Source organism: Schistocerca piceifrons, chromosome 6 (genome assembly GCF_021461385.2).
Source record: "Schistocerca piceifrons isolate TAMUIC-IGC-003096 chromosome 6, iqSchPice1.1, whole genome shotgun sequence".
Lineage (NCBI taxonomy): Eukaryota > Metazoa > Arthropoda > Insecta > Orthoptera > Acrididae > Schistocerca > Schistocerca piceifrons.
Window position 1 is genome coordinate 196,530,886 of NC_060143.1, and position 13,859 is coordinate 196,544,744.

The 13,859-nt window shown below is 43.9% G+C and overlaps 1 protein-coding gene across 1 annotated transcript in view; it reads left to right on the plus strand.

Moving 5' to 3' along the window:
- The window catches only part of LOC124802635 (inactive dipeptidyl peptidase 10-like), a 398,459-nt gene that overhangs the window by 73,807 nt on the left and 310,793 nt on the right, over nucleotides 1–13,859 (plus strand). The window contains exon 2 of the mRNA XM_047263532.1: nucleotides 13,356–13,569. Within this exon, the coding sequence (XP_047119488.1) occupies nucleotides 13,356–13,569 (214 nt within the window). The remainder of the gene's footprint in view (nucleotides 1–13,355; nucleotides 13,570–13,859) is intronic.

A 13,859-nucleotide genomic window follows, 5' to 3' on the forward strand; every position in this document is an offset into this window, starting at 1 on the left:
TCAAGATCCATTGCAACCGACATCTACTGCGTCGCCTCGTTCTATGTAACTGTCTACAATAGTTCCTGGCTTCGGCGGTCCACTTGTAGTTTCAGATTTCCCGGTGGTGAGCCCCATCCGTAGCAGTACGACAATAGTAAATTGTGAGTGGCTGCTGTTGTGGTTGTGAGATGGAGACCCCAAGATCCGATTTTGACTCGATACAAGCCAGAAGTGAACTGGAGATGCACTTTACGTCCCGAATTAACTCGAATATTTCAAAACTCACAGAGTAGCGCATTTCGTTGTCAACTTCTGTAGAATGATCATAGCAAGACAACTCTATGTTATAAACATTTCATGCGCTGAAAATCAGAAAAATGTTCTGTATGAATGTATTATTATAATTAATATCTACTACTAACAACTAAAAGATTTATTTTTCCTCCTAAAAACTTTGTCTTGTCATGGTGGAAGCCTCGTCAGGGAGGTCCACTGTATGAGTGCCTAGGGAAGTGATTCCAGCGGTTGTTTCCCGTTGCCTTCCACTGATGATAATGAGGACAACACAACACCCAATTCCTGAGCGGAGAAAATCTCTGACCCAGAATAACAGTCCCATTTTAGGAAGAGCAGATCGTATACATGCATAAAAATAAAACCTTGAGCACTCTTACAAATACGTTTAGGATGAGAGTTTTCATTTACCGTTTAGTGATGTCTAGTATACCATCCACAAGATATAGGACCAATATCGAGAAGATTGTTATTACTAATTTTTCTGAAAAGAAAAGACTCGTAGATCTTTCCCTGGAAAACGTCGCGAAACATATGAATCTTGCTTGATTATGGTATGTGATCATTGCATGCCCTATATTCTTATATCGTGGCGTTTCACTTTTCCACTTAAATGGAACGTATCCTCATTACCGAACACTAAACGTGAATGTAAATTGTTATCTTCCATCACCTCATCCGAAATGAATCGACAAAAATCACGACTGAGGGTGGGCGAATACGCAAAAGCAGGAGCGGGTGCCCGTGTGCGCCCGTTCTACTCGCCCGCGGCTGCTGCCAGCCACCAGGTCCCCCTATATCTTGCCGGCCGGAGTGGCCGAGCGGTTAAAGGCGCTACAGTCTGGAACCGCACGACCGCTACGGTCGCAGGTTCAAATCCTGCCTCGGGCATGGATGTGTGTGATGTCCTTAGGTTAATTAGGTTTAAGTAGTTATAAGTTCTAGGGGACTTATGACCACAGCAGTTGAGTCCCATAGTGCTCAGAGCCATTTGAACCATTTTTTTATGATTACATGTATTAACTTAATACATGTACAATAAAAAGGCATGTGTTCTTTGCTTGTTACTTTCGGTGTTGTATTTGTGACCAGGAGATTAAATGACGAGAGCGATGTTTTATTGTCATTTTCTTGATCACTGAATCGCTCACCCCCCCCCCCCCTCCCCCCTCCAACCCCCGCTTCTCCAACGAACAGAAAGACAGAATTACGAAATTTGCGACGTATCGTACAGCTAGGTATTAAAATCCATGGAGAAGAAATAAAAACTTTGAGGTTCGCCGATGATGTCATTGTAATTCTGTCAGAAACGGCAAAGGACTTGGAAGAGCAGTTGAACGGAATGGCTCAAAAATGGTTCAAATGGCTCTGAGCACTATGGGACTTAACATCTGAGGTCATCAGTCCCCTAGACTTAGAACTACTTAAACCTAACTAACCTACGGACATCACACACATCCATGCCCGAGGCAGGATTCGAACCTGCGACCGTAGCAGCAGCGCGGTTCCGGACTGAAGCGCCTAGAACCGCTCGGCCACAGTGGCCGGCTTGAACGGAATGAACAGTGTCTTGAAAGGACGGGTATAAGATGAACATCAACAAAAGCAAAACGAGGATAATGGAATGTAGTCGAATTAAGTCGGGTGATGCTGAATGAACTAGATTAGGAAATGAGACACTTAAAGTAATAAAGGAGTTTTGCTATTTGGGGAGCAAAGTAACTGATATTGGTCGAAGTAGAGAGGATATAAAATGTAGACTGGCAATGGCAAGGAAAGCGTTTCTGAAGAAGAGAAATTTGTTAACATCGAGTATTGATTTAAGTGTTAGGTAGTCGTTTCTGAAAGTATTTGTATGGAGTGTATCCATGTATGTAAGTGAAACGTGGACGATAAATAGTTTGGACAAGAAGAGAATAGAAGCTTTCGTAATGTGGTGCTACAGAAGAATGCTGAAGACTAGATGGGTAGATCACATAGCTAATGAGGAGGTATTGAATAGAATTGGGGAGAAGAGGAGTTTGTGGCACAATTTGACTAGAAGAAGGGATCGGTTGGTAGGACATGTTCTGAGGCATCAAGGGATCACCAATTTAGTACTGGAGGACAGCGTGGAGGGTAAAAATCGTAGAGGGAGACCAAGAGATGAATACACCAAGCAGATTCAGAAGGATGTGGGTTGTAGTAGGTACTGGGAGATGAAGAAGCTTGCACAGGATAGAGTAGCATGTAGAGCTGCATCAAACCAGTCTCAGGACTGAAGACCACAACAACAACAACAACATCGTACAGCTTGTGCCTGCTGTCATTCTATGCAATGTATTACTTTGCGGCGTTGCTGTGCTCATTACCGCGTTACGAAGTGAAAAAAATCATTTATTATTTGTTTCTTTGCCGCTGTGCCCCATTCGAATTGCATACGGTCTATAACTTTTCTGTCGTCTGCTGGTGTGATCTGAACGTGTAATTGCCTTTTGTTTTTTCGAACGACGTGACCACAATATATTCGTGATCAGAGGAAAGTGGAACATGAAGTACGAGCTGATCGCATACGAAACAAATCGAAATTTCCTTCATTGTCAAACTGAAGTGTAGCGCCGTATAACGATCCTGCCTTGGAGGCGGTTAAGTGGGAGATGTGTCCCAGAGCTGGATAGTGACAGATGGTGACGCGAGACTGGACGCGCACGTAGTTTATTTATCAGCCGATAGAGGACAATATTGGATAGGGGGACTATGATTTTAGTTTCGATTGTGCCCACTAGAGTGCACTAAAGTAATAGAATGTTTTTCATAAACTGTTCTAGTATTTTCATAAAGTGTTATTATTTCTTTTTGTGTATGTAAAATGTTACAAATATGTTTCAGCACTGTGAATGATGCGTGAGTGTGGATTAATGTTGATATGAAGATAATTTTTTAACGAGTTGTGTAGTAGGATTTAGTGTGGGAACATTTCGAAGAAGTATGGATATGAACAAAGGGGATTTTTGTAGAATAGATTTGTAAAGTAAGTTTATGGTAAAGGGAAAGTTAATTCTCGTATAAATAACAATAGTAAATAACTTTATGCATAAACAAAACTTCAGCATATTACATAATTACATCGGTAAAAAGGGCAGTCGTGAGGTTTACTATTTTGCGATTGGTTATGGATGAAAAGCGCGGATTGACGCGGGAGAGTGTTGTTTTGCTATTTGCTGTTGAGTAAACTGATCCATGGTAAAGCAGTATTCTTCGCGCGCGTTTCTCTGCTGGTAGAGAAGACTTAGAGCCTAGCCATGAAACAGTTCAGACTTGTGTAGTAGTAGTTCCGATGGAAACGATAAGTTGCCGGATGTAGCAGTGTTTCATACATCAAAAGTGTGGTAAAGTGAAGGCATAATTATTTCGATGGCCGTGTAGAAATTTCGGAATTTTTAAGTGAATTTTGTGAAGAGAAAAGACATATATTCCACGTCGCGTATTAAGCAGGTCGGTGGCTAAAAACTGTGACTGCATTTGGTACCGACAGACTTAATATCTGGAGAGCATTCTCAATCAAAAACAATCAGTATTTTTTGTAGCTATTACGTTTTCGGGAAATGCAACACCTTAAACTTGCTAACGTGAGTGAAAGGGATTCTGAGTGACTGTGTTAAAACTAATACAGGCTTGGCAGTGCTACTTGTTCACCTAAGTTTCAGAATATACACTCCTATAAATGGAAAAAAGAACACATTGACACCGGTATGTCAGACCCACCATACTTGCTCCGGATACTGCGAGAGGGCTGTACAAGCAATGATCACACGCACGGCACAGCGGACACGCCAGGAACCGCGGTGTTGGCCGTCGAATGGCGCTAGCTGCGCAGCATTTGTGCACCGCCGCCGTCAGTGTCAGCCAGTTTGCCGTGGCATACGGAGCTCCATCGCAGTCTTTAACACTGGTAGCATGCCGCGACAGCGTGGACGTGAACCGTATGTGCAGTTGACGGACTTTGAGCGAGGGCGTATAGTGGGCATGCGGGAGGCCGGGTGGACGTACCGCCGAATTGCTCAACACGTGGGGCGTGAGGTCTCCACAGTACATCGATGTTGTCGCCAGTGGTCGGCGGAAGGTGCACGTGCCCGTCGACCTGGGACCGGACCGCAGCGACGCACGGATGCACGCCAAGACCGTAGGATCCTACCCAGTGCCGTAGGGGACCGCACCGCCACTTCCCAGCAAATGAGGGACACTGTTGCTCCTGGGGTATCGGCGAGGACCATTCGCAACCGTCTCCATGAAGCTGGGCTACGGTCCCGCACACCGTTAGGCCGTCTTCCGATCACGCCCCAACATCGTGCAGCCCGCCTCCAGTGGTGTCGCGACAGGCGTGAATGGAAGGACGAATGGAGACGTGTCGTCTTCAGCGATGAGAGTCGCTTCTGCCTTGGTGCCAATGATGGTCGTATGCGTGTTTGGCGCCGTGCAGGTGAGCGCCACAATCAGGACTGCATACGACCGAGGCACACAGGGCCAACACCCGGCATCATGGTGTGGGGAGCGATCTCCTACACTGGCCGTACACCACTGGTGATCGTCGAGGGGACACTGAATAGTGCACGGTACATCCAAACCGTCATCGAACCCATCGTTCTACCATTCCTAGACCGGCTAGGGAACTTGCTGTTCCAACAGGACAATGCACGTCCGCATGTATCCCGTGCCACCCAACGTGCTCTAGAAGGTGTAAGTCAACTACCCTGGCCAGCAAGATCTCCGATCTGTCCCCCATTGAGCATGTTTGGGACTGGATGAAGCGTCGTCTCACGCGGTCTGCACGTCCAGCACGAACGCTGGTCCAACTGAGGCGCCAGGTGGAAATGGCATGGCAAGCCGTTCCACAGGACTACATCCAGCATCTCTACGATCGTCTCCATGGGAGAATAGCAGCCTGCATTGCTGCGAAAGGTGGATATACACTGTACTGGTGCCGACATTGTGCATGCTCTGTTGCCTGTGTCTATGTGCCTGTGGTTCTGTCAGTGTGATCATGTGATGTATCTGACCCCAGGAATGTGTCAATAAAGTTTCCCCTTCCTGGGACAATGAATTCCCGGTGTTCTTATTTCAATTTCCAGGAGTGTATTAATTGAGGACAAAATTTCCAACCTTTCATTTCCTGTTTCTCCCGAAACGTAGATAGTGACTTTAATTGCAGCCTGGTTCACGTCGAAGTACAGTAGGTTTCGCTTGGCTTTCCTACTGATGATCTGCTGAGACAATGTTCACAGGTAGGTGCAGGTTTGTCGTAAATGGACGGAAAGAACCGCGCCGCCGCAAAACGTAGAAAATAACAAAACTGTATACAACCTAATAATTGTCATGCAAAGCTTTATATGACGAGGTGGCGCATAAAAGCATGCACACTAGCGTAAATTCATATACAAAAGCTGACATTTCGCAATGATCCACAGTCCGAATCACTGACAATTTTACAAGGAATTTGCTGATTAGCTTTGCAAAATAAAATTTTCTGTGTTCTACATAAAAAATCGTAAAAGTAAGTTCTCAAAATCCTTCATGAAAACTCCGACATACAGGCGATAACTTGTTTGTCTACTTTACAAATATGTGTTTTAAGCTAAGACCAAAAAATATTAAGTTCATACATAAAACACCATGGATTGCTTACTTTGCAAAATGGAGTACATTGCTCACGTCGGGTCACTGTAATTAGTTCGTTATTTCATGAAGCTATTCCAGATGTAACAACAAAATGCTTTAAAAAGGCATTCAATTGAATCATATGTTTCAGAGGTAGCTCAGGGAAGTGATTGTTTTATTCATTTCGATCGATAAATAGTCTACCAAATATTCCGAAAAACCAGTTCCCGTTACTTGCCATTTGTTCATTAATAAAAAAAATTCAGGATCTGAACCGTTGTTAGTGTATATTTCAAACTCTAGTAATATATCTGAATTACTGCCCTTATTCTCTATGTCCAACACAGTAAGTGAATTTTCCATTTCTTTTAGCGTATGTGCTCCCAGAGTGGTGTTGCTGGCTGCGTAGGTATGTTCCCTGAACCGCTTTCTGATTTCTCTCCCGTCGGCGCGATATAGTAGCAGCCGCATGACTCGCATTTAATCAATCTTATGTACTCCCGCATTATAAAATTTAAGGGGGGCTCCAAACTAAGGCGCAGAAGTTGCCCTAACTCTCTATTTGTCCTGAAACCAACTTTTGTGTTATGTTTTCTAAAAAACATTTGCAACTTTTTCAAATAGCGAGCCATAATATGGCAAATATAAGTTTTCGTATTATTGCCTGTAACGGAATATTTATTTTCTCTTTTCCGGAATACTTCATCACCCATCTTTCTAACATCACTTTTCCTGCAGCCGTATGCCTTGTATATGTGAATAATGGTGTCAATTTCTCCATTATTATCTTCCTTATCTAATTAAATTTGGCGAGTCTTTCGAACACTGCATTAACAAATGCTCTCTAGTGCCATCGCAGGTGGCATGAATCTGCTGAAATAATCATATATGAGGCTGTTGGCTTGCGAAAGATGTTGTGTGCAAGTCTCAAACCTACCCTCATTATATGTAGGCCAAGAAGTATTTCGATCCAGTTCCCTCGTAGAAGTTGTATTAGCATACAATGAATTTTATGCAACATCCAACTCAGCAATTTCTTCTGTACTGTCACTGAAGACTATGAAAATGTCGTCTAAATACCTCCTATACAACAAGATTTTCTTACACAGGTCACTATCAGTTTGGAGAAATTTGCTTTCTAAATTGTTCATAATTACAGCACGTTTCCAATATTTCAGTGTCGTTCTTTAGGCAGATTTGGTATGGACGTCACATGTTCCAGTGGCAGTCGAGTTTGAGTCAAGACAAATATTGCTCATAGCCATCTTCGTGCGTTACTTACGTCTGGAATTATACCAGTGACCTTGAGAGTCGGACTTATTTTTCTAGATTTATTTTTATCTTATTAAAGACTGTAGAGGGATTTCTCAAACAACCCAAATTCTATGAGAAGGTTTTTATTTTTTACGTAACAAACGCTTTCAGCCCGGAACTCGTTCTCAGATGTCTACATTTCTGTACAGCGTGAACCAGAAATCTTCCGAAAAAATTTTGAAGGTGTTAGCACGGACCAAAACAAGAAAAAAATGTCTAATAAATATGGTTTCCAACATGCATATCTTAAAAACTATTAGCACTTGTTCACCTTCGATATTGTGAAACACATTTCTTTTCTGCAAGCCCCTTGCTTTCCATATTCTGAAAGAAGATAATATGGACAAAAACAAGAAAAAATGAACAATAGACATGGCCTCTAAAGTGCATATCTTAAGAGCTATAAGCACTTGTTCAGTAGAAGAGGCAACATTCTCTCTTGCGTTATCTTGTTGAAACTTAACTTCCTATAGAACTCCAAAATTGGGTGCAGCCACTGGCCTAACTGCATTATCTACTTTTAATGTGACCACCGCCTGTATTCGACGTCAACGTGCAGTAGCCACTCACAGACGGAAGGTGGCAGCACTAGGTATGGTACACCACGGGCCATAGAAGACAGGAGTAACAAACGCCGTTTGAGCAACTGATCGCCCAGATGAACCTAGGCTCTACCAGCAGTGTCTCCTGTAACGCTGTACCCAGAACTAGGACACTTCTGAATGACGACGGCTGCTAAGTCCTGTGTCTATTGCTGCTATTTATTTATTTATTGTTCCGTGAGACCAAATTAAGGAGAAGTCTCCATGGTCATGGAACGAGTCAATACATGAAATTATAACACGATAGTAGAAACAGATAAAATGAAATACACTGCTGGCCACCGTAAATGCAACACCAAGAAAGTCAAGAGGTAGCACAACAAAATTTATTTTGTAGATAACATGTTGACCAAGTATCAAATGATTACGTTTACAGACGTCTGTGACATGTGGTTCCTGCCAGAATCAGTAGCCAGAGTAGCCGCCATTGTTGGAGATCACCGCTGTCACACGTCTCGGCATTGAGTCACAAAGAGACGTTGGATGTGTTCCTGGGGTACAGCAGCGCAAGCAGCTTCCACACGTTGCCAAAGATCATCTGGTGTGGCAGCTGGGGATGTAATCTGGGTCACTCGTTGAGCAACCATGGACCACATGTTTTCTATCGGTGAAAGATCCGGAGAGCGAGCCGGCCAGGGAAGCAATTCAGTCTGGTTATTGACGAAGAACCTTTGGACAATGCGTGCCACGTGTGGTCGCGCATTATCCTGTTGAAATATGGCTGTGGCCGAGCCCTGAAGGTAAGGAAGGACAACTGGCTCCAGCACCTCGGATATGTAGCGCCGGCTGTTTAAAGTACCGGCAATGCGTACTAGAGGCGTGCGAGAGTAATATCCAATACCGCCCCATACCATAATACCCGGTGCAAGACCAGTGTGACGGTGCATAATGCAGCTGTCCAGCATCCTCTCTCCACGGTGTCTCCACACTCGCATCCGACCATCGTGGTGCTGCAGACAGAAGCGTGCCTCGTCAGTAAAGACAACGTCATTCCATTCTGCCGTCCACATCCCTCTGTCATCACACCATTGGCGACGGAGACGTCTGTGGTTCTGCGTCAATGGTAGACGAAGCAATGGACGTCTTGCGGACAGAACACTCTGCTGTAAACGGCGTCGAATGGTACGCGCAGATACTGGATGATGCGTTACAGACGCAATGTGCTGTGCTATGGTTCGGGATGTCACTGAGCGATCCGTCACTGCCATGCGCACAATTTGCCTATCAGCACGTGCAGTGGTGCACCGAGGTGAATGCGATCGACCACGTCGGTCCGTCGTACCCTCCTGCATCCAACGGTCACATATCCGCATTACAGTTGTTTGGTTTCGTCCAACACGACTAGCGATTTCTCTGTATGATAATCCACAATCTCGGTAAGCCACTATCCTTCCTCTGTCGAACTCGGATACTTGATCAAACGATGTTCGCTGTTGTCTACGAGGCATAACTGATCGTCTTGTGAAACAACCACAAGGTAAACACACGTGCCGAACGTACACTCGTCGAAATCGCCAAGCCTTAAATGGCGCTATGAGGTGGCGCCACAGGCGCGCGTGATGTGCGTCTGCGCTGAAATTCTAATCAGTTGCATATCTCATCGCTGCAAACCCATGGTGTAAATTTCAGTTGATTCGGATGCTTCCTTCAGGGTGTTGCATTTACGGTGGCCAGCAGTGTAGAAGAAACGTATTCAGGCGACAATTCGTAAGTTTAAATAAAGAAAATCAACAATGTAACACTGGAATTTGCTTAATTTTTCAGCTCTTCCAGGAACTCCTCGACAGAATAGAAGGAGTGAGCCATGAGGAAACTCTTCAGTTTAGACTTAAAAGCGTTTGGGCTACTGCTAAGATTTTTGAGTTCTTGTGGTAGCTTATTGAAAATGGATGCAGCGGAATAGTGCACTCCTTTCTGCACAAGAGTCAAGGAAGTGCATTCCACATGCAGATTTCATTTCTGCCTAGTATTAACTGAGTGAAAGCTGCTAACTCTTGGGAATAAGCTAATATTGCTAACAACAAACGACATTAAAGAAAATATATACTGTGAGGGCAATGTCAGAATTCCCAGACTATTGAATAGGGGTCGACAAGACGTTCTCGAACTTACACCACATATAGCTCGAACAGCCCGTTTTTGAGCCAAAAATACCCTTTTTGAATCAAAAGAATTACCCCAAAAAATAATACCGTATGACATGAGCGTATGAAAATATTCGAAGTCGACTACTTTTCGTGTTGAACTGTCACTTATTTCAGATACTGTTCTAATGGTAAATAAAGCAGCATTTAGTTTCTGAACAAGATCCTGGACATGGGCTTTCCACAACAGCTTACTATCTATCCGAACGCCTAGGAACTTGAACTGTTCCGTCTTGCTTATAATATGCCAATTCTGTCTGGTCAAAATATCAGTTCTTGTTGAATTGTGAGTTAGAAACTGTAAAAACTGAGTCTTACTGTGATTTAGCATCAAATTATTTTCCACAAGCCACGAACTTATTTCATGACTACATTATTTGATAATGTTTCAATATTACACACAAGATCCTTCACTACCAAGCTGGTGTCATCAGCAAACAGAAATATTTTTGGATCACCTGTAATACTAGAGGGCATATCATTTATATAAATAAGAAACAGCAGTCGCCCCAGCACCGACCCATGGGGAACGCCCCATTTAACAGTGCCCCATTGGGACTGAACATCACTACCACTCTCAATATTGCGGAGAATTACCTTCTGCTTTCTGTTCTTAAAGTAAGAGGCGAACCAGTTGTAAGCTACTCCCCTTACTCCATAATGGTCCAACTTCTGCAGTAATATTTTGTGGTCAGCACAGTCAAAAGCCTTCGTTAAATCAAAGAAAACACTTAGCGTTCGCAACCTTTTATTTAATCCGTCCAAAACCTCACAGAGAAAAGAGAATATAGCATTTTCAGTTGTTAAACCATTTCTAAAACCAAACTGTACATTTGACAGCAAATTATGTGAATTTAAATGCTCCAGTAACCTTTTATATACAACCTTCTCGATAACTTTAGCAAACACTCTCGATAACTTTAGCACCGCTGTTGGTGCTGCTCTCTCTGTTGTCTGGTCAAGGGAAACTGTAACAACGGTCACGTACCTTACAGTCCATGTAGATACCTGTCTTTCTGCAAAAACAAGTCAATTTCATGACTCAGTTTGCGTGATGTGGCTGTACGACCCTGTACAGACGAGTCAACAATATGTCTGTTATCTCGGGCGCCAGTCGTAGAAGACTTTGAGACCCTGCATGCCGTTGAGTATTAGCCCACCAGGACTAATACTAGCCATTACAGTCGTGGCATTCCAACCGAAGTGAGCAGCAATATCGCAGAACGACAAAATGCATAGGCTACGATTCTGCCGATGACAACTTCCGATATGTGCTGGTACACATTTTTCGTTTTTACACGAGGCGTAACACCATCTTCTCACAAGCAACGAATATTAAAAGACAATTTCTCATTGAAAAACCCGGTGTGTAATCATTCCTTGTATAAGAATGTAGATAGCGTTGCTGCTGAGTACTTGTTGTGGTATGGTAATCATTTGTATATCTAGTCATACAGGGTGAGTGCGGAGGAAAGGTACATGCTTTGAGGGTGATAGTATTGGTGGTTATGACCAAAAAACTTCATATGGACATATGCCCTGTTACGAACGGTTTCCGGGATAAAATACATTTAATATGCCTTGTTATTTATTTTCTACGTTATTCGGACGCTATCATTGTTTAAAACTTATCACAGTAGTGTAGCGGAAGGTGTGTCGAACAATTTGATGATGTCCATCTGAAGCTTTTGGTTCAGGATCACTATCACTCCTCGAAGCACGTACATTTCCTCCTGACTCACTCAGAATAAGTACACTTCTCGGCAATCTGGAGTTTTTTGCTTGCCCTGTTGCAATTTTAATGGCAAGTATTACGTTTTTAGGCTTCCTTATCTCAATCGGTAAAACTGGAGCCCTTATAATATCACTTGTTACCTGTCTTTCTGTCTGTCTGTATGTCTGTCCTGTTTCTCATAAACTGGTAGACGTATCAAGTTGAAATTTATGCCACATTCTAAGGCATACTGGGCTTGGCAGTGTAAAAAATTTATTCGTCTAAGTCAATGCAATAAAAAGAAAAGGCCATTTATATCACATGTTTTGATACATGCAAACTCATTCATCAAAATTTATAGGGTACTTCCATTTGAAATAGAATTATGAAATATGGTAAGAAGAAAGGTTTCAAAGTATAACCAAAGGAAAAAAATCCGAAAATTGTTAATTTGAAACTATGTCACACGAAAAAAAATCCATGAAAGTATTTTTGATCCGTCGTTGCAACTACAAACTGATTTTTTCACCAGACGCGTTTCTCGTTATTGAGGTAAAGCATCATCAGTGGTCTGTGATTAAGTTTTTTTGCATTTTGATTTGCTTTTTAGCTCGAAAAACAGTTCATTAAGAATAGGTTGATTTGTACTTACGGTGGGTTTTCGGCTGCTTTCTCGCTTACATAAGGAAATGACGTCTGCTAGCACATCGTTGATTTTCCGTGTTAGACACTGATACTTTTCGTCTACTTTTTAGATGTTCTGACGAAAATGAAACTGTAGGGTGGAATTCGCTAGAGATACAGGTGAAATATGTGAACTAATACGCGGAAATATGTTAAAAATATGTCAAATATGTTTTGACATGTGCACACGGGAGCAAAGCCACAGGTAAAAAGTTCATCCTAAACCCCTGGAACGATTTCATCCAAATTTGGTAAAAAAATTAGTTACTAGAAAGAAATACTGTGGGATGAGGAGGAGGAGACGAACAACAGCGAGATGGAAGGAGGAGCTGGATACGAATAGGGGGAGGAGGGAACAGAGAGAGAGAGAGAGAGAGAGAGAGGGAGGGGGGAAATGGACAGGAGGGAGAGGAAGAAGGGGACAGAGAAAGGAAATGGACAGAGACAGGGGAAGAAGAGAGAGGTAAAGAGAGGGGGAGAGGAGATGAACAGAGAGGGGGCAGGAGGAAATGGACAGAGAAAGGGAAGCTGAGGAGATGAAAAGGGGAAGGAGGCAATGAACAGAGAGAAGGGTGAGTAGGAGATACGTAGAGTGTGGGAGGAGGAGATTCTCAAGAGGGAGAAGGAGAAAATGGAATGAGAGGGGGAGAATGGGATGGACAGAAGGAGAGGGAGTCGACCGACGGACGAGGTAGGGGTAGATGGACAGAGTGGGTAGAAGGAGATGGACAGAGTGGGGGGCAGGAGGAGATGAAGAGATGGAGAGAGAGGAGGAAGGTGAAGGAGGTGGACAGAGAGAGGGGATGGAGGACATGGACCGAGAGGGATTGAAGAATGAGATGAACAGTGAGAGGGGGGGGGGAAGGAGGAGGTGGACTAATAGAATGAAATAATTGTATACCTGGGCAACGTTGATTTGCTCAGCTGGTATATACACACTACTGCTGGTCGATTAATTCTGATGACGGTTGGCACGATGTGTTGCAGGAGCTGGTGTCGTCGGGCCCGAACGAGCGCAACTGGCGCGGCATCCTGATCGCGCTGCTCGTGATCGTGCTGGTGCTGGCCATGATCGCGCTCTCCATCGCCATGCTGTCGCCGCCAGACGAGGGCCCCAGGGTGCGCGGCGCCAAGCTCACGCTGGACGACGTCCTGGGGCCGCGCCTAAGGGCCCCGCCCTTCAACGGCTCCTGGGTCTCTGGTGAGTACTGCCAGCTCCTACTGCTGGCCACAAGCAGATTTTCCATAGGCGGGGGTTTCTACGTCTGTGCCCTGCAAACCGCTGTGAAGTAAATGCCGTATGGTACTTTACGCTGTGCCAGTTATTAGTGCTTCTTCCAGCTCCACTCACATTTGGAACAAGCTAGCAACGACTACTTAAATGCTTCTGGGTGAGCTGTAATTTATCTAATCCTGCTGTTAAGTTCCCGGACATTGCGTCCGTGTTACTGTCAAAAGTAAACAGTGTTTCTACGAGGCAGCTGCTCGTCA